Here is a 25,614-nt window from a genome sequence, read left to right as displayed (position 1 = left end):
GTGTAGGAGAGAGACGTAGGGTGAAGGGGCTCCCGATCAACTCTCTAATTAAGTAATTAATCGAAGTTTTACACACATATATTAAGCGTCGTAGCGGCTTGGACCTACTTATACGCAAAGTACTGGACTTATATAGATGCTGAACCCTCACGACGGCGAAATGGAAACCAGACATAGCATAGCTAGCAAGCTAGCAACAATGGCGGCTGCGTCCACCGATGCCGAAAAACCTGGCGACAGTAAACACGGAGATCCTGTCTCCATGTCTGAACTGATTACAGAACTATCTAAGCAACGGGTCAACTTTAAGGAAGATGTGGCCACGTTAATCAGTCAATTCAGCCTCTGCAAGCTTCAGTGAATGGGCTATGTGACGAAGTTAGCTCTTTTCAGGGCCGACTCGTTGCAGCAGAAACCCTGACGGGTGAAAACTTTCAACGGATCTGTGATGCTGAAGCTACCGTCAAATCCCTCCAGGCCCAGAACGCAACCCTGCTGGATCGCCTTGAAAACCTGGAAAATAGATCTCGCAGAGCCAACCTTCGTATCCTGAATTTGCCTGAAGGAAGCGAAGATGGCCACGACCCTACTATTTTTATTTCAAAGTTGCTGAAAGACGTCATGGGGGATAACGTATTCCCGTCCCCCCCAGAGCCGGACCGTGCACACCGCGCAGCTGGACCTAAGCCTGCAGCAGGACGACCCCCACGGCCCATCATCCTCTGTTTTCATCGGTACCGGGAGAAGGACGCCGCTTTGAGATGGTCCAGGCAGCACGAAGTGAAGTATAAGGGCATCACCCTGAGAATATACCCAGACCTGAGCACCACTCTCGCTAAGAAAAGATCGGCATTTAACAGCGTTAAACGGGTTCTTTATCAGAGAGGAGTGCCGTTCCGCCTGCTTTTTCCAGCCCGACTCAGAGTCACTTTTGATGGAGAAAGTCACCTTTTTGAGACACCAGAAGAGGCCCAGGCGTTCTACGATCGCCGTGTTGCAAAGTAAACATCTGCCCGCAGGCTCGCTGCGACCAGAGAAGTAATGACTGTGTGACTGTGTTTATTCTGTGGCAACCGTGCACGATGTGTTCAGGGACTGACTGCTGACTTTAATAAGGAAAAGAAAAAGACAACAGAACAACGGTGTTTCCGTCAACGTGGACTGCTTTTGGTTTTGGTTTCTCCAGGCTTCGAGACTCAGTGGGTCAGACAAAAGATCAGTTTCAAGAATCCATATGTAAACTGTTTACTTTATTTCTCAATATCTACCCACACATCCACGAGTAATATTGGATTGTGTATGGTCTTGTTTAGATCACTATCATATTATTTTAATTACCTATCTTGTTTTATTTTCTAACCACCTTATCTAAGGCCCAGATGTTAGTAATCTTAGGTTAAAAGACCATATGTTTAGTAGCTCTGCTTTAATGTGCTGCAGCCAGACAGCTGCACTGTTAAGTTAACTTCAACCTGAATCTTGGCCACTAATCACATTAATACGAGGTTGATTATGATGCTCTTATGGTTAAGATGCTGCTCTGAAAAACAGCATATTTGCATATATGCCACAGTTTATAACCACTGTTACTGGTTTGGTTTATAAATTAATAGTGTAATTCCTGCACACTAAGTTGATTGGGAGCCCTCCCAAGTTAGTTAATGAGAGGATGGTCTATCGGGAGATCTACAAGTTATATAGGGAACTGCAGTTTGCTTCAGTTGGGGAAGCGAAGGCACAGTTAGGATGGGTTCTATTAGGGTTCAAGTTCAGTGCTGTCATATCGGTTTATGTGATTCATTTGTGTTTTTTTTTTTATTTTATGATATTTGATTTTGTGGATAAGATGACATGCTTTCATATGATGGGCTTTCAGATGAGGTCACTGGGTCATGACAGCCATAAAACTGAATGACCATGACTGACTTATCAAGCAGCAATTTAAGAATGAGAGGTTCAGCAGTACGCTTTACTAGTTGGAACGTAAAAGGCATGAGAGGGCTGGTGAAACATGCAAAAATTTTTGCCCACCTTAAAAAATTAAAAACAGAAATAGCATTTTTTCAAGAAACACATTTGGTAACAGCAGACCATATGAAACTTAAAAAACCATGGGTAGGACAACTTTACCATTCACAATTCAATACCAAGGCAAGAGGAGCAGCGATATTAATACACAAAAATGTACAGTTTACTCTTAAGGAGTCCATATCAGACCCACAGGGCCGATTTGTCATAGTGACTGGCTCCCTCTTTAATATGCAAGTTACACTTGCTTGTATATATGCTCCTAATTGGGATGATGCCAGCTTTATATCTAGGCTCATCTCTGTTTTACCTAACATGAACTCTCACCGTTTGATCTTTGGCGGTGACATAAACTGTGTTATGGATCCGACCTTGGACCGATCTAGCCCCAAGTCAGTGTCTCCATCCAGGATGGCTCATGCCCTGTCTACATTTATGAATGAGGCAGGCTGTGTAGACCCTTGGCGTTTTCTTTTCCCACGTAATAAAGAGTTCTCATTCTTTTCACATGTACACCAATCGTATTCGAGAATTGATTATTTTTTCATTGATAAAACATTGCTACCCTTTGTTAAGAAAAGTGAATATTCGGCCATTGTGGAGTCAGACCATGCGCCAGTATTGCTAGATTTAGGCTTTCCCCTTAACCAAGCTCAGTGCCCCAGTTGGAGATTGGACTCAACTTTACTAGATGATGAAAACTTTTATAAAAGGATATCCACAGCTATAGATAATTTCTTACTGGCAAATAAATCAGACTCAATATCACCGTCTATCTTGTGGGAGACATTGAAAGTGGTAATTAGGGGCAAAATAATATCTTACACAGCAGCACGCAACAAAGCCAGGAAATTAAAGCAGGAACAACTCATAGATTCAATGCTTGACTTAGACCGTAGACACTCCACATCACCCTGAACTATATAAAGAAAGACTGGCCTTACAAATGCAATATAACCTAATATCAACACAGGAGACGGAACAACATCTGCTCAGGTCTCGAGGTTTTATATACGAGCATGATGAAAAGGCAGGCCGTCTTTTGGCCCACCAACTTAAATGTAGATTGGCAGCCCAGCTCATACCACAGATCCAGAAGTCTTCTGATGAGCTAACAGTTGACCCTGTTGAAATAAATAATATTTTTAAGACATTTTATTCAAACTTATACACATCTGATTTCCCAGAGGATGATTCGGACATGCTAAATTTTTTAGATAACTTAGATGCCCCCTCTATAAACCTCGATAGTAGGACAGATTTGGATAAGCCCATTACACTTAATGAAGTAATCAGCTCAATTTCAGCTATGCAAAGTGGCAAGACCCCCGGACCAGATGGCTACCCAGTCGAATTTTACAAAAGATTTTCATCCAAATTAGTCCCTCTGTTACTTGAAATGTTTAATCATTCGCTGGATCAGGGAGCCTTGCCACAGACCCTTACAGAAGCTAATATTACACTTTTGTTAAAACCTGGAAAAAATGCAGCTGATTGTGGCTCCTATAGGCCCATATCACTTCTAAATGGTGATGTTAAGATACTATGATGGACATAATTTCGCCAGATCAGACAGGCTTTATCAGGGCTCGCCACTCTTTTTCTAATATACGCAAGCTCCTCAGTGTCGTTCATTCTCCCGCATCCTTGAAGATTCCCGAGGTGGTGGCCTCCCTGGATGCAGAAAAAGCATTCGATCGGGTTGAGTGGCCCTATTTATTTGCGGTATTGGGAAAATTTGGATTTGGGCCCAAACTTATATCTTGGATACGGCTGTCATATGCATCACCTAAAGCAAGTGTAATCACTAATAAATTGTGTTCTAAGTCCTTCTCACTGTCCAGGGGTACCCGGCAAGGCTGTCCTCTTAGTCCACTTCTCTTCGCTTTAGCTATCGAACCTCTCTCCATTATGCTGAACACCTCACAACGCTTTAAGGGAATCTATAGAAAACAGTTAGAACATAGAGTGTCCTTATATGCGGATGACTTATTGCTTTACATCTCAGACCCATCATCTGCCCCTGACATTATGAATATGTTACACCGATTTGGCAGGTTTTCAGGATATAAATTGAACTTTTTAAAGAGTGAGTGTTTCCCAATTAATAACTTAGCCCTCCAAATTGCAGAAACAGATTTGCCCTTCCCTCTGTCTAGATCAGGATTTAAATATTTGGGAATTAATGTTACCCGTTTGTTCTCTGGTTTGTATGATAAAAATTTTACTCCCCTGATTAATAATCTTAAATGTGACCTTCAGAAGTGGAGTGTTCTAAACCTAACCCTAGCAGGAAAAATAGCATGTATTAAAATGAACATATTGCCGAGGTTTTTATATCTCTTTCAGAGTATTCCAGTCTTCCTTCCGAAGTCATTTTTCAGACTTGCTGATAAACTGTTGTCTTCATTTCTATGGGGTAACAAACATCCCAGAATTCGTAAGGAACTCCTTCAGAGGCATAAGTCAGAGGGAGGTATGGCTCTGCCCAATCTGATGTATTATTATTGGGCAGCAAACCTACAAAAAATAGTTTATTGGATTCAAAGACCAGATGCTGATTGGTGCCAACCAGAAATTAATGCCTCATCATCATCATCACTCCCTGCATTAGTTACCTCAAAGCTCCCCCTCTCTCCTAAACAATACTCCTCATGTCCGATTGTAATCTCTACCTTAAAAATTTGGTCACAATTTCGACAAAATTTCAATCTGACAGACTTCTCTCTTTATAGTCCCATCTGCAATAATCATGTCTTTCTCCCAGCCAAATTAGATCATGTCTTTGTCCAGTGGCAGAGGGCAGGCTTAAGTAAATTCAGTGATCTCTACATAGATGGTACTTTTGCCACATTTGATGCTCTCTCCACCAAGTTTAATTTACAGCGCTCTAACCTTTTCCGCTATCTCCAGATTCGCCAGTTTGTTCGTACCATCAGCCCATGTTTTCCTAATTTACCTCCAAAAAAAGGAATAGATATCATTCTGCAAATTCCCACACACCATAGAGGTCTCATCTCAAAAATTTATAATAGTATCATTCAATAAAGTGATGCTAAATAAGATTAGAGCAGACTGGGTAGAAGAACTTGGAATAAATATCTCCAATGCAACCTGGGATGATGCTTTATATAAAGTAAATGGGTCAACCTCATGTGCTCGCCTTGGCTTAATTCAGTTCAAGGTGCTCCATCGAATCCATTATAGTAGAGCCAGACTCTCTAGGATCTATTCTAATATCAGTGAAACATGTGAACGTTGTCATATAGCTAAGGCTGATCTGGCCCATATGTTCTGGTCCTGTAATAAACTGTATAATTTTTGGATTACGATATTTAAAACTTTATCTGAAGCTTTTAGCAGAGATAGCCAACCTAGTGCTGAAATGGCTATATTTGGAGTCCCAGGGGAAGTTTCATCAATGACAAATAAAATTAAAAACGTGCTTGCTTTTTCAACTCTCCTTGCCCGGAGAAGAATCCTGTTGGAGTGGAAATCAGCACATCCACCCAAATCCTCCTCCTGGATGAAAGACCTGATTTTATTTCTAAAGTTGGAAAAGATAAAATATTGCATTAGAGGGTCAACCCAAAAATTCTATGAAACATGGGCCCCTCTACTATCTTTTGAGAAACTTGAAGTCCTCCCACAAGAATGAAAATTAAGAAGGCATGATTCCATATCCACTTTTTCTCATTTTTATTTTTTATTTATTTTATTTTATTATTATTATCATTATTATTGTTTTTATTTATGTATTATTATTTTAATCTTGTATATTTTCATACCTGTAACCTCTTCCATATATCATTGGAGGTGTGCCTTTCACTCACCAAATTTATTTTTAATATTTAATTTATTTTTTGTGTTGGCAGCATGGTGGGGATGGGTGGGGGGGGAAGAAAATAAGAAAAATGATGTATGTTGAATATCTGTGATGAATGTTCATTTCTTCAAATAAAAACATGTTTTAAAAAAAACAAAAAAACAATGGAAATGAAGCCGCGAAAACTGAACTACTGGACCCACCAGAAAGAAAGGAGAAGGAAACCAAAAACAACTTACATAAGGTCACACACAACCACTACCAAGATCTCTGCTAATGCAGCAGCTCCTGCTGCTGCTACTGCCAGGCCAGAATGAGGAAAAGGGCATGTAACAGTAGGTAATAGATGAACTGAATTCCAAAAGGCATGAAGCAGACCGAGCGAGGCTTTGCCAACTGGGTGTGGCCAGGTGGATTTTGCAAGTTTGGCACACCGTGCGCCTGGTGCAGCTACTCCTCTTTCCCACCTCCGTCCCTCCTACCTGCGCAAGTCGGAAAGAGGGAGGAGAGAAGGCGTGGAGTGGGTTTTACACACATCACACCTATCAAATGAGCCCCTCTCCTCGCCCTTAAATGTGCTGCGTGAAGGCATAATGAGAGTTTACTCAATTTGCCATGGCAGAAGAGAGCAGCAGCATCAGACGGCCAAACTTCTCCCAGGAGGAAACTGATGTTTTGGTCCGGGAGGTCCAAGCTCGCAGTGTCCGAATATACGGAACTGCGAGCAGACCTCCACGGGCTGATGATGCAAAGGTAGCCTGGGAGGAGGTCACCACAATTGTAAATCAATGTTGCGTTTCTCTCGTGCACGCGCGCTCTCTCTTTCTCTCTCGCAGTCTCACTGTGTTTCTTTTCTTTTGACTTTTCTAAGATGACAGATGCTGAATATATACTCCCTATCTGATGCTGTGGCTGTTTGTGGTTGGCTGAGAGGGATGTGAACTCATTAGTTTGCAGCTGTGTTAATCAAATCAGGTTGGGTTTCCATTATGCGTGCCAAACCTGCCAAACGGTGCCAATCCCCTTTGATCTGACATCAGATGTGACGGGACAGTCGATATAGAGATACATTTATGTGCTGATTGCAGATAGTTGCATTGAATAGTGTTTTTTGTGGGTATTTATTGCATTGTTAATGTGCCTGACATTCTGGAAACCTGCCTGTGAGGTTTTGGTGACGTGTGCGCACTGTCCGCCGGTCAGCCAAACTTCGGCTTACACCGGCTACGCTCCCCCTGCACTGACAGTAGACCTGGTTTCAGCTGGCGAGCTTTTAGCGCACCTTCGGCGAAGCCTTTTGGCACGATACTGTCACTGCGCCAAGCCGGATCTGTCGACACCTCCCCCTGCTGCGCTGCCACACCCATCTCAGCGCACCTCGGTCTGCCAAACTACCAAACTGAGCGCGCCTTGGGTTGCGCTGCTCGAAACTAGCTCTGTGCGGGGTTCACCACCCTGCGCTGTGCCAGGAAACCAGAGGCCTGAGAGTGAAAAAGGGAAGGAGCACCATGCAAAAGTTTGGGCACCCCAAGACATTTGAGCTCTCAGACAACTTTTACCAGGGTCTCAGACCATAATAAGCTTGTTAGGGCTACGGCTTGTTCACAATCATCGTAAGGAAAGGCCAGGTGATGGAAATTTCAAAGCTTCATAAATACTCTGACTCCTGAAACCTTGTTCCAACAATAAGCAGCCATGGGCTCCTCTAAACAGCTGCCTAGCACTCTTAAGCTGTGTTCACACCGGGCGCGAGTGAAGCGAATTACACGCGCGCGACGTGAGTAACGCGCCGCCCGTAACGCCCGAGTTTGGACGCCTGACCATTTTTCTTCATTCGCGTCATCGCGTCATTCGCGCGAGTAGCGGGGAAGCCGGCTGTGCTAACCGGAGCTAAGCTAGTGCTAACGTTCATAGTACAACCATTCTGCAAATTAATTAAACACACATATTTACAGAACTTACCAAGTAGACCAGTCTCCTTGGCAACTTTCACCCAAGCCTGCTCCTTTTTGTTGCGGTCTCTGCAGAGTAGACAGGTAGTATCATGTAGCTCCGGGTAGCCGCACACCGCAATGATAAGTTTCTCCTTCATCTCGGCATCAACAACTGGACGTCGGGGCGTCAAGACGTCACTGACGACCATGGCAAGATAACCACCATCGCTGCTTTGTTGTTTACCTCCTCTGGAAGTCCCAGATGCGTCGGAGGGCCAAATGCTGTCGTTTTTGGGTTCACCCTATCCTGCAGAAGCGCATCCAGCTCGGCGAGTTTCACCACCTCCTCCATGAACTCCATCTGGATGATAGCCGCTTTCAGCAGTACTTCAGGCTGACTGGGGCCCAGTTTGAGGACCTGTTGGCGAGGGTTGGCGCTAGGATCTTCCGGCAGGACACCAACTACAGCCGCTCCATTTCAGCTGCGGAGCGCCTGTCCATCTGTCTCCGGTGAGTAGCAGTTTATTGTTGTTGACACACGCCAGTGACATCGGGAGAATCTCAACGCTGATTGGCTTTCGCGGCACAGCGTCACGTGAATTCGCTTCAAAGGTTCAATATTTTCAACTCGAGCGATGAGGCGTTGGACGCGAATTTCGCGTCTATCGCGCCGCCTGGCGCGAATTCGCGTCTAATCGCGTCTTTGCATTGACTTTGTATGTAATCTTGACGCGCAAATTCGCAGCTTTATAACAAAAAAAAAACCGTCTAAAAGAGCTGCTCATAGGATTGCTAGAAAGGCACACCAAAACTCCTGTTTGACTGCAAATTACCTGCAGGAAGATTTAGCAGACTCTGGAGTGGTGGTGCACTTTTCTACTGTGCAGTGATACCAACAGAAAAAATGACCTTCATGGAAGAGTCATCAGAAGTAAACCTTCTCTGTGTCCTTGATCATGCTTTGGGCTTGTGTGTTCAGCCAGTGGCATGGGGAATATTTTACAGGAAGAGGGAGGAATGGATTCAATTAAATTCCTCAAATACTGGAGGCAAACATCACATCATCAGTTAAGAAGATCTTGAGAGGACGGCTTCTACAACAGGACTGTGATCCTAAACACACCTTGAAATCCAAAATGGACTACTTCAAGAGGAGCAAGCTTAAGGTTTTGCCATGGCCCTCAGAGTCTCCCAACCTAAGCATCATTAATAATATTTGGATAGACCTCAAAGAGCAGTGAATGCAAGACGGCCCAAGAATCTCACAGAGCTAGAAGCCTTTTGCAAGAAGAATGGGTGAAAATCTTCCAAATAAGAATGTAAAAACCCTTATCTAGATACAAAAAGTGTTTAGAAGCTGTGATACTTTCCAAAGGGGGCACTACTAAGCACTGACCATGCAGGGTGCCCAAACTTTGGCTTCAGGCCCTTTCCTTTTTTGCTATTTTGAAACTGTGAAAGAGTGAAATTAAATAGTAAACTTCCTTAAAATATTGAAAAAATTTCTTTAACTTTTTGTCTTTGGAAATCAGGTCCTCATCTACTTATTTAACTACTGACAGTAAATGAATTTTGACAAGGGGTGCCCAAACTTTTGCGTGCCACTGTATGTGATCATTCTTTTTGTAGGAGACTTGTGTATAAATGGGTTGGTCTTTCATTAGAGCTATATTGTCAGAAGTACATGGAATGCAGTGTTCTTGTACTTCCTAACTTTTCTTTAGAGATGCTTATTCAAAAGCCAGCATATTCACAACCTTAAACAAAATAAGTCTACTTGGAAAATGAAGAGAGGAAGGAAATACATTGGTAAAATAATCCCGGGCAAACCTATCATAATCAGCTCTGTAGTTACACAGTCATGGTGCATTTCTATCCTTGAAATATGCAAATCTGAAAAGAGACTTATAAATATTTTGTTATTAATATTTTAGGGGAGGGAGAAGCCTTTGATATTTTTTTTTGTCTTGTTTTTCCTTACTTTCCTACAGAGGGCTAAAGAGGCCACAGGTTTAATTAGTTTTGTTTTCCACAACCACATAGTAATTATTTTATGGTGTTGGCATCATCATTATTATAGCCAGCCGCAGCTGCAACCCATAAACAAAAACTTGTGATATCCAACAATATTCTTATAGAAACCCACAGTGTGTGTGTAATGGTTAACAGTTAGTTTTCAGTATAGTCTATAAAGACCAAAAAAGCATTATACTATCACTGTGATGTTACTGTAGGGGCTAAATATCAGTGTGCCTGCAGTGGTTGGCTGGTAGTTTACAACGTAATGGCCTTAGATAAGCTATAAAGCAATCCGCTGATTAAAAATTATTATTATTTTTAGAATCATACACCTTTTATTACCATCAGCATGAGCAAAGTGTTTCACTCACTGTTTCACCAGACTCATGATAAAGTAGGCTAAGCAAAGACCATCGCTAAAGGCCCAGACACACCAAACTGACTTCAGAAAACTTGCAGCAATAAGAACCGACTGTTGCGTAGCCTCATGTGGCTGTGCACCAGTCAACAATAACATAAACCAGGAAGCATTTCTCAATGGCTACAAAATGTAATCTTACCTTAAGTAACAAGTTTATTTTGGTCTCACTCCCTTTTGACTTTGGCTCTTTGTTTACTTTCCTCACTTCTGCTTCTCCTCTCGTGCTGAGCTGAACTTCCAGTGATTTAATTCACTGACGGCAATGATCCAACATGCAAAAAAAAAAAAAAAAAAAAAAGCCAAGGGCAGCAAGGGGCAAGGGTGTGATGCAATGCACCAGACTGACAAGGGCGACAGATGCTCACCAACAGCCAAACACTGTCCAACTCCGACTGTTGGCTTGGCGTGTCAGGGCCTTAAGAGGGGACTACAGTCGATGTGCTGATTAAGAATGATTTCCACATCATGAAAGACTCGACTTTAAACTTGACCTCATGCATTATTGCAGGGTGCTTATGGAAAATCTCATTCAGGATCAATTTGGTGTTTGTAATATTACAAAAAAAACAATTCCAGCCTGGAACATAATCATGTAACCATCCATCTGACAGTTATGAAGACATTTTACTCTGATCCAAAGTGTTTGATGAGCACTGTTAGTAGTATCCCATATGCCCACACTTTGTCTGTCCACCAGCTGCTGCTCTTTTAGATCCTTTAAATGGGACCTATTATTATGCGTAGTTTCAGGTTTATAAGCTACTTGTAGTTTTGGTTTCAGATTTACGCCAGGGCCACACCGCCCGCGGAAGCGCCGCGAATAGCCTTGAAGCGCCGATAAGTGAAGCCAGTTTCCTTTCGGCGCCCATGTTAACCGATTGTGTCATCCACACCGGCTGCGCGGCGCGGCTCTGCTGCGCAGCTCCGCCATTGCAGCAATCATTTCGGCGTCTGGTCTATTTTCTGCGCGAGCTGTGAGCAAATGTGTCAAGCCGGGCAGTTACCCATGATGGAAAAACAACAGCTGGGAGCAGAATCACTTGTCGACCGGCACGGAGAAATGCGCATCTGATGTGAACGGAGGTGCTCCGGCTCGCCGAGAATTTTGGTGCGCTGCGCTTCGCAGGCAGTGTGGTCCTGGCGTTAGTCCCAGGGAAGTTATTCTGAAGGTGGAGGTACTTGTTGATTCTGAGTGTACTTGAATATTGGGCAGATGTGTTCCCCCCCTGCATAGCTTTCAGCCGTATCAGAGTTTTGTTAAGTTCCTGCTGATGCAAACACGTTTTTTGATGTCGCTTTTTCACATTAAAAGTTTTCCACCATCAAGTGGAACTGCTTCTCCCGTTCACATGTCCAGTGCCAACATGGCAACATGATTTTGCTGACATGTGAGCAACTGATCTGCTCACGGCTTAGCTCAGCATCTCTATTGCAAAATGGCAAAACATACATACAGTACATTTTACAAAGAAACACTCTCTGTTTACTGTGTTTGTTTAGTAGACAGCTCATAGAGTACCTTAATTTTCTTACAGCATTTTCCTGGACCTGTGAGAAAGTCCGCTGCTCACTGAACCTGTAGCTTCTCTTCCTCATCTATAGAGGGCAGCCTTGTTACTGCAAACACTTGACAGTGATCACCCTTCCCTTTGGGTTTTGTCCTTTTTGTATTGCTCTCTATCACACACACACACACACACACACACGCACACACACCCTTGTAACTCTTGTTTTAGCATGATTGTGTGTGTGTGTGTGTGTGTGTGTGTGTGTGTGTGTGTAAGCATGTGTGCATGTGTCTCTCTGTGATTGGGTCCAGCCTTGTTTGATTTCTTCGTGTGGATTGGATAATCCCATAATCTGATAACGACCCACTGTGCAGATTTAGTGATTAAAGTTCTGAGGCAAATGGTCGTTACCATGGCTGCCAAATAGAAGAAGAGAATAAATCTGTGTGTGATGATAATGTGTGCGTTTCTGCATGTGTGTGTATTGGGGAAAGACATACTGTATGCTAAAATAGTGCTGAAATGTGCATGTGCAGTTACAATCAGAATCTGGAACAGGTTTATCGCCAAGTAGGTTTTCCCATATACAGACTTTGCCTTGGTATTTTGATGCATCCTACAAAAGTCGTGGATCATAAATCTAAAATAGAAATTTACAATAAAAATAGGTATGTTTTAAAATGAAAAGAGCCCTACAGTGTTCAAAATTAAGTGGATGACTACAGAATATGCAATTGTGCACAATGTGAAATATGAAAGGTCCTGGGCCTTTATTTATTCAGGGAAGTTTCACTAAGAGCCCATGCTCTCTTTTACATTTGCAGGAATGCTGATTTTACAGTTAATCCCTTGCAGTGCAACTGGGGCAAAAGAGGTCAAAATGCACAGCAGCAGTAATAATTAGACCAGCTGTCTTCCTCCTTAGATTTTCTACTTTCATTCATGCCAACTGCATGGACAAAAAAAATAATATCCAACAACAGTTTAGGTTTAGCATGTGAGCAATGGAATCACTGTATGTGAGTCCCAGTGTAAAGTCTTTACATTGTTTTCTTGGGCACTGTTATAACGTATAACGTAGGCAGCAGAAATCTCTATCTTATAAATAATGCAACGGATCAAATAATTTGGTGATTGATTAGAAATAAGAGGGGGCAAGCCTCCATCATGCTGACAGTGCTCATCAGTCCAGGTTTCAACAGCATAATAAGTTATAAAAGCAGTGATGCAGCCTGTGAGTGAACTGAGAACACTTCCATCTGGTCATTAAGTGTTAGAAGTTATCATTGTCTTCCAGCAGTGACATGCTTGGCCAATTTCACGTCAACATTATAGACTCTACGAATGTCCTGTGCTGTCTGAATTAATCTGTAAGGAACATTTAGGTAAAAAACACCTATGTCCACATCCTCAGGTGTTGTCCACGATACATATATCCTGTCTGAAAGGCGCCATGTCATTGGTCCAACAGCCTATTGGTCCGACATCCCATTAGTCCGACGTCCCGTTGTTCCGATATGTGATTATACTAGGCTATACTGTATTTGTCTACCATAGAGGGTCAGCAAACGCAACAAAAGTAGGCTACTGGTCGAGATACAAGTCATAAAGAGGAGAGAACAAAACACCATAACCTCCTGTTATTAACTCTGGGGTTCGGGTTGTGTGGGGAGCTCTCCGCGGTGCTGAACGGCTCCCAGCGGGCATATTTTTCCCTTGATGGTGCGCTGCGACCGGCTCTCTGGGTCAACTGGGAAAGGCTTGAGGCGAAGCAGGCTCACAGCTTATGTGTTTGCCACTTTCTTTTTCATTTTAACCCACACCATGATCTTTTCCTAACCTTAACCAAGTGGTTTTTGTGCCTAAACCTAACCAGACCTTAACCACAGGGCATCATTATGATTTCGGAACAATGGGTTTAATATGGTCAGAACAATGGGATGTGGGACCCAGACGTTACGCTAGACTTTTTCCTCGCCGGTCATTTTGACCGACAGGGTCATAAAAATCCGGTCATAATCTATTTTTACCGGTCATTTTAATTTTCGTTTTTAAATGATAATAAAGATAGCCTATTCAAAGACATTTAGTTTTCATTCGTTCGTTTTTAATAAATCCAACAAGCAAGTTATAAAGTGTGCATTAATAAGGACATGAACGAAAAGAACAGACATCCACACACCGCAGTGCTTCAGTTCGGCGTCTGGTCTACACGCGAGCCCCGAGCGCTTCTGTCAAGCTGGATAGAGCGGATCGTACCAAACAGGAAGTCGGACACAGAAAAGATGAGAGAATCCGGCCAATTTTCAAAATAAAATAACAGCATACACTGAGAAACGTGAGGAGAAAATACCATGTTTATAATTTAAAATAACACAACAGTGCATAACCGAACACATTTTTCAATACCCTAATCACTTCATTACAATTTTAATTTTGTGTCACTGAGCCTACAGGCATAACTACATAAATAAAATGGTCAGAACAATATGCCCTATTCATTCAGTGTTTATCCAACACGCTCAATACATGGACATGCAATGACAAATTGTCATTAACTTATTACGTTATAAAAAACAATTAAAATATGGACTTACCCATGTTTAAAATGACCTGTTGAGGTGAAAAAACGAGTACTGACGGGAACAGACGAGTGGAGTCGAGCGCCTGCGAGTATACTCGCAGGACTTCTGCGGCACTAACACATCTGGTGTGTCCAGGGCGTTATGTCAACAACGCTACATGAAGCAGATGAATGACTTTTTCTCTGCAGTGTGAAAACGGCAGCCACTTAAACCACTGACTGTGCACTGTCCAAGTGGGCAGGGGGGGTAATTGCAACCAGTCAAATGACCGACGGCCTTCAGATTTTCCGGTCATTGTTGTAAAAAAACGGTCAATGACGGAGAATATCCGGTTAATGCGACCCCTGGTCGGACCAATGGGATGTTGGACCAATGGATTGTCGGAATAATGGGCTGTCGGACCAATGGGCAGACCCTGTCTGAAAAGGGTTACAAACACAGGCTTACTGTGTATACATACTGTATATTTTCAGTTCGGTCAGGACCACTTTAGTCAAAGATAACTTTATTCCCATTTGCAGTATTACTTTTGGTGATATGGCTCTGTTCTGGGGTCTCTTTGCCTTTCCTAGGCCTATGCAGAAAGCCTAAGACGGAGAGAGCACACCTCTCTGCCCTTCCACTTGCAAACAGGGACAGCCTGAGTCAGAGAGAGCAAACATCTCTGCCCTTCCATGCCTCTACATGGAAAGACTAAGGCAGAGAAGGCAGCAGCAAAGACCCCCCCAGGAACAGAACAGAGCAAGCATCAATGACAAACAGAAATGACACCAATAAGTCAGACACAACATGAAAAGGAGGAGCTAAGTTGGAGACAGGTTGCAAAGCAGCTTGCAGAGGAAGCAGCAACAGTAGGCAGGCTAAAGCAGTTTAAATAGGGCCACCTCCTCTGCTCTCCAGAGCTTTTTAGCCTCTTTTCGCTCATTGTTTTGGTTTCTGGCCTGCAAACACAGCTCTCATCAGCCCCAGTTCCAGATATAAACAAAGTGATGATAAACTCTCTTACACCCTGCTCAGCACCAAGACAGCAGTCAGACACAGGTGGATACTAGCTGGTGCACACAGTGAAGCGTTTTGCAGCTAAAGAGTCAACAAAAAAATTTCACAGTGGAAACCAACAACCCAGTAGCCAAAATAAATGTTTCTGAAAACCACAGATACATTACATTGGCAGCATGTATATGTTTAATATGTTTCGTAAGTAGCTGATATGACAAGTTTCAGTTTTTAATTTAATGTGCCAGTGCTGGAGTTAACATGTGGTTAGGTTTCATCTCAAAAACCACTTAATTAGGTTTAGGAAAAGACAGCCTGATTGCCTAAAGAAAATACTCCACAAATATGTTATATTTGTACATTTTGTATCATTATCAATGTTTATAAAGTGATGTAGTATGAGAGCTGACTTCATTTGGAGGTGAAGGGGATGGGGGATGTTGTGTCACCTGGGCGAGATGCATGCCAGGCTGCAGACCACTGCAGGCTGCTATTCAAGACCAACAAACAAAACCATCTGTGTTTTAGCAACTTGTTGCTGTGTTTCCACTGGGATAGTTCCATGAAAACTGGTTGTTTTTTACTGAGATGTCGCTGTGTTTCCTGCCAGCATAGTGCCACCAAAACCAGGCATTTTAAGCCAAAATCTGATCCTTTCCCAAAAGAAATACTCAGTTATTGTACACATCTGCCTCAAAATAAAAAAGGAGTAAAATATTATAAGACCCTGGCACTCCAAAGCACATTACCCCAAAACAGAATGCTCGACCTCAACAGTGAAGTCTGTGCATACATGGTGGCACTCTGCAGCCTTCAGATTCTTTGATTCCTGTTTAAAGCACCCTTCAGTTCTTTAAAGCCCCACAAAGATGCTTTGAAGAACTGCTAAGCTTCTCGAGGTATTAGATTTAAAAAATGCAGGATTTCATATGTTATGTAATCCAGCGGCTGATCAAAGTAAACACAAGTCACCCAAATCAAATGCTCATTGAATGAATTTAGGTGGCTTACCCCAAACATTGGCTTGCCATTTGAAAAACATGCAACCAAACCATTGCAACAGCAGAGAAAAGAAGCAGCTGATGAATGTCAGGCTTAAGGTCCAGAGTGAGAGAGTCGTCTCCCTCTGTCATCATGATGAAAGGGACAACACACTGCCCTGTATACAACTGCATATCTTTCTTCATTTTCTCACAAAAACAGCTCATGAATATTCTTCACATTGAACATGAATGTGTTGTTCCATTTAGGAAGTTAAGGTTTCAATCATGAGCAATAAATACATTTATCTAGGATGTAATACAAGTGTTCCCCTGATCACAGTTGCAGGAAAAAATTGGTTCAAGACCTCTAAATGAGTGACAGCATTTTATTTGGTTGTTTGTTTTTTTTAAGCAAGAATTCTGTCAGATATTTCTGAACTTAAAGGATAGCAGTGTATTTCAGGCTTTCGCCTACCATAGAGCAGATCACCTGCTAGAGTTACATTGGGGAGCTTTAAATCTGTGTTCCACTGGGTCAGCGCATGTCAACCAACCAAGCTTTTTGTCAGACCAAGGTTTGGCTTTTGAATTTTGGTTCAAATCAAACTGAAAAGTCAAAAAGTCAGTGCAGAATGAGGCAGGTGTGAAAGGGCTCCCAGTGTTACGTCACCTAGATGATCAAATTTAGTCATAAAATTATTACAATCACACATGCATGACTAGTTGGTTATGTTAAACTCCTTTCTTTCTTTGAAGAGGCAGTAATCACTAGTGGCGCTGTACAAGAGCTGAGGATCTGGAATTTAACTGCATTTGCTGAATGGACATGATTTTCATTCACAATTCTCAAACTTTTATTACAAAGGCTTTTGTCCAATCCCACCAATAATTTCCTTGTTGTGGTATATGCATGGACTTTTTTCCTGTGTACAGTATGTGGCCCAACAGGCCAGTATGACCAAATCAAATGACAGCAGTGACAACAAGTTGGCTACCATAGAAGTCAAGTGTTAGCCAAGCTTACAGCTGTGCTCCCAAAGCCTTTGTCTGGAGTGGGTACAAGATCGCTGTTAGGTAAGAGGCTGGAACACCTCCAGCTTCTTCTAATCTTAACAACTGAGTAGACATCAGAAACCTTGGCCTGGCTTTAGAGGAAGAGTTGGTGTGTAGATGGAAACAGTGATGTTTTTTACATGCCATGTTGTGTTTGTAATTGGCTTTTTAAAAGCCTGAATAAATCAATTAAAATTTTGAACAAAGCTTGTCACCACATTAAAGAAAATAAACCAAAGGCTAAAGCTGCATTCATTGAATTTTTGCCCACTTGGGGGCAGCAGAGAGAGCTGGAAACAGACACATATCTTCCTTTTTTTTGGCAACATTTTGGGCATTTTTGGCATTTTGAGCAAACAGTTGCCTATGTACGCATCCAGCAGACACAAACATTAGCATTCAGTTGTAATGTTTGTCTGCCTGATGAAAGTAAATCTGATGTTCATTCTCCTTTTTGCTCTGCTTTGCTCTCCAGCAACACCTGAGAAAGATATCTGACTCTTTGTTTAATATTCCACTACATTCACCAGCTAGTCTCTACGTTTGTCCATCTGTTGTTTAAATGTCAGTTTATGTAAAAAAAAAAAAAAAAAAATCCTCCCATATTGGATTCAGATTCAGTTATACATCTAAACATCTAAAGTCCATAGATTGTTATATACTGTCAAAGGGCTGCACTAATCAATATTTTATATTAACAATGGATCAAATGACTGTGTGGACTGATGGCTGTCACTCAAGATGAACTCACAGAGAATTATTACCAACCCTGCAGTTCCCCTCAGCTCTCTGGATAGAAAGACTGACAGACTGACTGGCTTTTTAGTAACGTTAAAACACAATGAATGCTAGTGTTGTGTTATGTCTACTGGATGTGTAAATATTTCCCCTTTTTCACCAAAATTTGCATGTATATGCAGGTTTTTAAAAACAGGAAAATCTGCTAAAAACAGTCTCTTTTTCCACATCTAGTAGATAAGAGCTGTGTACGCAGCTCTGCGGTAGAGGAGTATGTTTTTTTTTGTTTTTTTTACTGGTGTGTTTGGCATTACAAACCAGCTTGAAAAACAGGGCTAGTAAGCAGTAGAAAGAAGCATGGGGGTCAGTGAAAATGTTATGGTGATTACTTCTTTTTAATATATGTGACTTATTCAGTCTCTCTTTCAAACTCTGTGCCGACTAAATTTTAAATGATCTTTCATTGCTGCTTGGAGGTGGGTTACTTGCCCAGTGGCAACACTTTTCACCATAAGAAATATATGAAGGGACTTCAATGTCAAGTCTAACGGCTGTTCTGCTGCCCCCAAGTGGCTGAAAACAAAACAAACAAACAAATTGACTCAATTAATGCAGCTTTGGAGGCATAAATTACACATTATTGTTAGTTCTTGTAGCCAGAACAAACCACAAACTCTTTCTAGAAATACAGAGCAAGTAAAAATTATATTGTTTAGAATATGTAATGTTGGTATAGTTGGGAGAAATGTGGTATAATCTGTGTTTACTGTTGGGAGTAATTGAGTAGCCCTCTTATAAAGGCCTGTATTTAGCGCTTTGTTGTACCATATGGATTTGTGTGTATTATCCTTTTGCATAAGCTTATCATCTCCTCATCTATTGGCACTCTTTATAGCTGCTTGGCAGCCACAGTGCATCATGAGCGGGAATATGCAGAGCCAATGTTAACAACAAGAGTCAGATATCCAGGCTTTTCCACAGAAACAGACATGTTCCAAAGGTTGAAAGTGCCTCTAAGTTTTGCCAGGTATGTTGTCAACTGTTTCACAGCTAAGCCAAATTTACTGGCAGACAGTTCTTGTGCCTGCATGCCAGGGATTATGAGACTACGCTGAGCTGATGTAGTATTCTAGGAACATTTCACTGTATTTAGCTTGATAGTGAAAATGTTGGTTAATCGTCTTCATTTTGAATAATGTTTAGTCTGTGTGGACCTGCACCGCACATCCAGAGGTGTTGTATGTGAACTTGGGCTGATACTGTTTTTGGGCTGGAGAGGAGATGGATGGGTCCAACAAACCCTGGACATTCACCCTGGAGCCTGCTGTTCCCTCACCGTGTGAATGTTGAGTCAAACCATTATATCTTTTCTAAACCTAACCACAGGACAGGAGGTCAGGAAATCAATGGTAATACCATGTGTTTTACCAAAATTGTAAGTCTATTTTGAAAAAGACTGTATGCATCTAACAAGCAGAAACTGTGGAAGTGGAATGGAAGTGTATTTTGAAAAGACACAATTCATGTAACAGGCGTAAATTGACACAGCATCCTGCAACGTCAACCACAGATGCAGGACGATATATGTTATGTTGTTGTAACTTTTGATTTCACACGAAACAAACAATGGCCTCCTGGTTGAAAGTCCATAAATGTTTAACCAATCCGTCACTCCTCCCATCCATCCTGTGCAGACTTTCTCGCTCTTTATTCATAATCTGGGTGTCCACCATGACAAAAGATCCTCATTGACTTTGTATTGATATTGTTTTTGTTTTGCCATTACATAAGTTTAACACATTCTGTGCCCACCACCTCTAAATCAGTGATTTCAAACTTCTTGGCTTGAAACTCCTTTAAGCAAGGTACCCAACTGCCACTGGATGTCAGTATGACGTCAGAAAGATGTTGGACTCTTAGGTCTGACAAATGTGAAAATTTGGTTTGAATGAAAATCAGGTTGATGATATATTAAATGTCTAATGACGTTAAAATTTCATGCTGTGAGGACGTTGGCATCATAACATTTTGCAGATATTGAGTTTTGTTCTCCACACACAAAAGTGTGAACAAAAGTTCAGCGTCATCCGTCGTCAGTATTCTATGTCCAGTTGACGTTGCCATTAGACGTTGTCCTGACATTAAATTTAACCAAATATCAATATCAAATAACATTAGTGCCCAGCTCGATAATGTCTACTTGTGACCCCTCATCACTGGTTGTCATTTTATTATTATTATTATTAGTAGTAGTAGTAGTAATAGTAGTATTTTCATTTTGAGGCTTGAAGATGTAAAATTGCCCAATAATTTAAAAGAAATAGGAGGTCTTTAAAAGATTGTGAGTGGCAGAACAGTTTTCCCCCCTCTCAGCTGTACTTTAGGAATGTCACAACTCCTCACATTTGTTCTGTAATGACCCCCTGATCCCTTGTCAGTGGTTGCATGGAAGTATTTTATGGGATTATGGAACCCCTATACGTCCTGTAACATAAAAACAGGAACATGAATGCAAGAGTGAGCCTTATACTGCATAGTAAACACAATATTCACTATGTACCACGAAGGTAACCTTTATGTGTATGTATGTTTTATTCAGTCATCATCATCACATACAACATAGGAACATACACAGATTTTCACAACAACAACAATAATAATCATAAATATAAACATTCTAGGTAACACACAAAAAATGCTAATTAATATATGATGGTAATGACTGAAAAGGTATAGGCTGAAGCATAATGCTTATATTTGCCTACCCTACATAAATCCTAAATTAAGCTACCCATCAAACATCATTTATATGAAAAAAGAAAAAAAAAAAAAAAGCTATTCCAATTTATAACTCTCAAAAAAAGCCTTAACAACCATTTGTTTAAAAATCAACAATGAGTTACACATTCGTAAATTTAAATCAGCATCATTCCAAAATCTAACCCCAACAACAGAAATACATCTTCTTTTAATTCCCTTCTTAGCTTTTGGGCTAGTAAACTTAGAAACATCTCTTAAACCATATTTCCCCGCCCGCACAGAAAAGAATCTTTGTACTGTATTAGATTTATACAGGATTGCTATTGATTTTGATATTTTACTTTTTATATAATCAATATGTTGTCTCCATGTTAATTTATCATCTATCACTACCCCGAGGAACTTAGTCTCAAAAACTCTTTCAATTTTATCATTACCTTCCCTTTTCAAATTGTACTTCTTATTAACTTAACGTAATTATTTAAATGTATGCAGTCTGGACACGCAGCAAAAAACACAGCTGGTTTGAATGAGGAATGACAATGTTGAGTAATGGATGTCAGTTGAGGATTAAAATTGCAAAATGGAGAGCGAGGCACTTGTGTATTAATGTGTTTAAAGGCATCTAAAGCCCTCATGCTGTTTGAATTATCTTAGACTTAACAATTTCTATAGCGTATTATGAATGCAATTTATTCTTTATGATTCAATATTATTATTAGTCTGAAAATTCTATTTGTATTATAATTATAATAATATAATAATTACATTTTTAAATGTGAATTTAATAAATTAAAATGCCTGTAACAGTGTCTAATAATCCCAGCTAAATATATTTTACAAGATAGAAAAAAATACATATTTTACTGTAACTGGGGGAAGTGTGAACAGTGTAATCATCATTATAGCAGTAATCTTGTACAGTGGACAGGCTGTGCTGAGGATGTCCTGTCCTGCTAATGCAACTTCAGCTCTTGTTTCAAACAACAATAAATACTTGCTGTGGTCCAACAGGCAGAGAAACCACAGGTAGAACGTGTGAGAGATAAGCCTCGCCAAAATAATTTCTCCCCTCGGTGCTTTCTGTGCCCTTTTTAATTTTTCGCCGACTTTAGTTATGTAAGAGATTAAATGTGTGGGTGAAGGTGGAGATGTTTGGAGCGGACAGTCTGGTTAACTGGAATTAGAGGCAGCCTGTGTACACAGACAGACCATCATGTGGCTGCTGGCTGGAGGCTGAAAGCTGGGGAAGCTCCGACAGACCGAGCGTGTTACCGGGGCAGCTGGCTCCAATGTCAAAATGCCAACCTTTTCCGTCATGTACAAAGGAGCTGTCATCATTAGCAGGTAAAGGAACAAAACAAGCGGGAGGTGTCGGTGAAGGTGTGTGTGTGTGTTTGTGTGTGTGTGTGTGTGTGTGTGTGCGTGTGTGTGTAGGGGGGGGGGGAAACACCGGCTGACGCTGCTGCTGTGTTTTTACTTTTGTTAAGAGTAGTGTGTGTGTTGTAGTAGCGGTGCTGGAGTGTGTTTACGGCTTCTGTTTGTGGAACAATAAGTGAAACGTAGAGGTCATTGTATAGGCTAGGGGAAAAAACGGCATTTAACAAAAGCGGGTCTCGTGCGGAGCTCGCGTGCGAAGCAGTTAACTGTCATTCGGTAAACTAGTCAACATGCTGCTGCGTTTAATGGGGTTTGAAAATGGACGTGCTTAGTGTCGAGATATATTCCTCGTGGCTGTTTGGAGAGACAAATTGCATACACGTTGGTAAACCAAAGTGGGTAAAGCTCGTGAGCGTGTTTTTTTCTGGTGTTATTTTGGTATTCATTCCACGGGAAAAGAAAAAGCTCTCCATCAGTCGTCTGTGCAGTGCCGCTCGTGCGCCGCGCGCATTGAGAGGCGGCTGTAGGCTATATGATGTGCCCTTGCAATAACAGCCATTCTGTGGCTTCTAACGCAGACTACATTTGATTTATAATGGTCTTCAAAAAGTTGGTGTAGCAATGTGCCTTAACAGGTGAGAGGTTGTAATGTTGTAAAAATGGATTCGCCCACCACATGAATCAGTCAGGTTAACAGCAAGCTTCCTATTGATTTCCAAATGATTAGTGTCAATAGTCTCCTATTGATCAAATGCCGCTAGGCTAGTGAACCATAGTGTCCTTTTCCTAGCATGTCTCCTCCTGCTTATCAATCAATCAATCAATCAATCAATCACCGTTTACAGGTTTCATTTTTTTGGTGGTGAGCCTATGAAGTCTATTTCTGATACTTAATTGTGCTTTTATATGTATTATTTAAGTTTAAACCAGCAGAAAATGAATAGAACACTGTATAAATTGATATTCTTGTTTTAGATTACAGTCAGGCTTAATGCTTACCTGGGCTACAATGAATGGTTATTTTCATTATCAATCAACCTGACACTTATTTTCTCGATTTATCATTTGGTCTTTTACACATTAGAAAACAGTGAAAAAAGTTCAGTTTGCATGGCCCATGTTGATCCAATGTCATGTTTTGTCTGACCAAAAATCCAAAAGTAGATGATAATGCAAGACCACAGCTGGCCACCAATGTATTTCAATGTTGAGATTTAGCTAAATTTAGGTTGTGGCGTCAGGTGTCCAAAATTTAATGTCAGGACAACTAATGCCAGCCTCAAATAATGTAGAATATTGACGACAGATGACATTGATATTTTGTTGGTTTCTCAAACCAGTGTCATCTTGACATAGAATACCAACATTTAGTCGTAAGGTATGGAGAACAAAACCTAACATCTGTAAAACGTCATAACCTTAACATCCACACAGCATTAAATTCTAGCATCCTTAGACATTTAAAACGTCAGCAACCTGAAAACGAAAAACAGATAATTCTCACATCTGAGAAGCTGGAACCATCAAATGTTTGGCAGTTTTGCTTGAAATTTGATTTAATCAATTCAGCAGTTAATGAATTATCAAAACAGTTGCCTATACATTCTCAGTTGATCAACTTATCTATTAACTGACTTATTGTACTTGCACCACTAATAATTATGCTAATCCAAAGTCAGAGCTACTAGGGCCAACACAACAAGTTGCCAGGCTAGGACTGGGCAATATATCAATATTATAAAGATACAGTGAATTAGACTAGATACCATCTTAGAGAGGAAGTGATGTCATTTTCTGAACTTACAAAACTGTTCCAGCTGTTCTATTAATTGCCTTTACTCATAGTCATTATATCAACATTACTGATAATGATTTATCAAAAATTTCACTGTGTAAATATTTCCTGAAAGTACCAACAATCAATCCTACAATATCCTCATAATATCTGTATGAAGGTACTGAGTCAAAAAGATTATAATATATAATTTTGTCTATATTGCCCAACCCTTTACCAGAGACACATTTCCTATGGAATATACAAAAACTTCACTCAGTTATTTAATGTGAAATTTTTGAGTGTCACAAATTGTCTTTTGTGGTTTTGTGTCCCCTGATGTAGGCATTTGGAATCTTGAGACCATGGCAATATTATTGGCTGGCATGTAGTAAATAAGTGGTGGGCACTATTATGTAATGATAATTACAGAACAACTTGTCACTGGAACTTGAGGAAATCAGGCTTTCAGGACTAGCCAGACTACAAACTTTTTAAAAGAATTAAGGACGAAATCTTGGCTCATCTTTGTGGTTACTACTCCGGTGCCAAATCAACCTGATTAAATAGATTTAATAAAGTAGCTGATGTCCTCAGAAAGGCCTGGACCCACGGGATGAGGGGCATAGAGCCTCTCCTTTGGCTAAAATAAAATATTTTTGGTGATTAAAATGATGTAATTTAGCTTTTGAAAGAGTTATGAGAATCAAACATGAAACTTATGTTTATTGCAGTAGAGCATATTTACCCATATGTACTGTATGGCTCCATGCATGTTGGTACCTGCTTTTTAAAAAATCGTAAAATACAGGAAAAATAATAAAAAATCAATGAATTTTATATTTAACCACATGACTATAATGTGGAGCTTTAGAGCTGTGTTTGGATGAAATTGTGTGCTTTACTACACAAAATTGCACATCCATGTCACCAGCACAGGATTGAGGTAGTCCATACTGTATATTTCTGCTGTAGATGTGGTGTTGATAGTGACATTATTGACCCATAAAAGAAAGTAATGTATCAGTATGTGCGGAGAACAAGATGTCTGCAAGATGATGTAGGCCCAAAAGGATTCATGGGGTTCAGGCTGCAACCTCCAGGGCTGAAAAATAAAGCCAGTGTATAGGTGCATAAATCTACAGTTCCACTAATGGCCACTTGATGCTGGATCCAAGAGAGAGTCAATCCCATAGATTTTTAATAATACCTAGATACTGGATGCCAAGATGGCACCTATTCATTTCAATGGAGTTGCTTGCCTGGCGCATATGCCAAAAAAACCTTTCTAGCTTCAAGGTTTAGTTCTGCAATATGTGGCCCACTGTGACTGTGCAGCTCATAGACTTTATATTGTGATGATATCACAGATTTTTAAATCTCTTTTCTCAGCTCAAGGAAAGTTTTACAAATACAAATCCACCATGGCTCAAAAATTGATATTAGAAAGAGTCATAATCGACCTTGTTTGCAGTTGTAAACAGTTTTACAGATGTCTCTTTTACAGTGGTCGTCTATGGGGAAAAAGCTTTTTGGGATGCAGGCGTTATTTTCACAGCAGTACTGTGAGTGGCCACTAGGAAAAATTTGCTTCAAGACTGAGCAGCCT

The 25,614-nt window shown here is 40.9% G+C and overlaps 1 protein-coding gene across 4 annotated transcripts in view; it reads left to right on the top strand.

The window, feature by feature from the left end:
• LOC117267843 (syntaxin-binding protein 4) overlaps window positions 1-25,614 on the top strand; it is a 121,873-nt gene that overhangs the window by 29,068 nt on the left and 67,191 nt on the right. Inside the window, exon 1 of one of the 4 annotated variants that reach the window (XM_033643885.2) lies at window positions 22,024-22,198. The exons of the other annotated variants lie outside the window; for them this stretch is intronic. Within the exon in view, the coding sequence (XP_033499776.2) occupies window positions 22,152-22,198 (47 nt within the window). The 5' untranslated portion in view covers window positions 22,024-22,151. Of the gene's footprint in view, window positions 1-22,023; window positions 22,199-25,614 lie in introns of those variants that run through there. 4 annotated transcript variants of the gene reach the window in all.

The sequence above is a fragment of the Epinephelus lanceolatus genome, chromosome 18 (assembly GCF_041903045.1).
Source record: "Epinephelus lanceolatus isolate andai-2023 chromosome 18, ASM4190304v1, whole genome shotgun sequence".
Classification (NCBI taxonomy): Eukaryota; Metazoa; Chordata; class Actinopteri; order Perciformes; family Serranidae; genus Epinephelus; species Epinephelus lanceolatus.
This window is presented reverse-complemented; position numbering and strand designations above follow the sequence as displayed.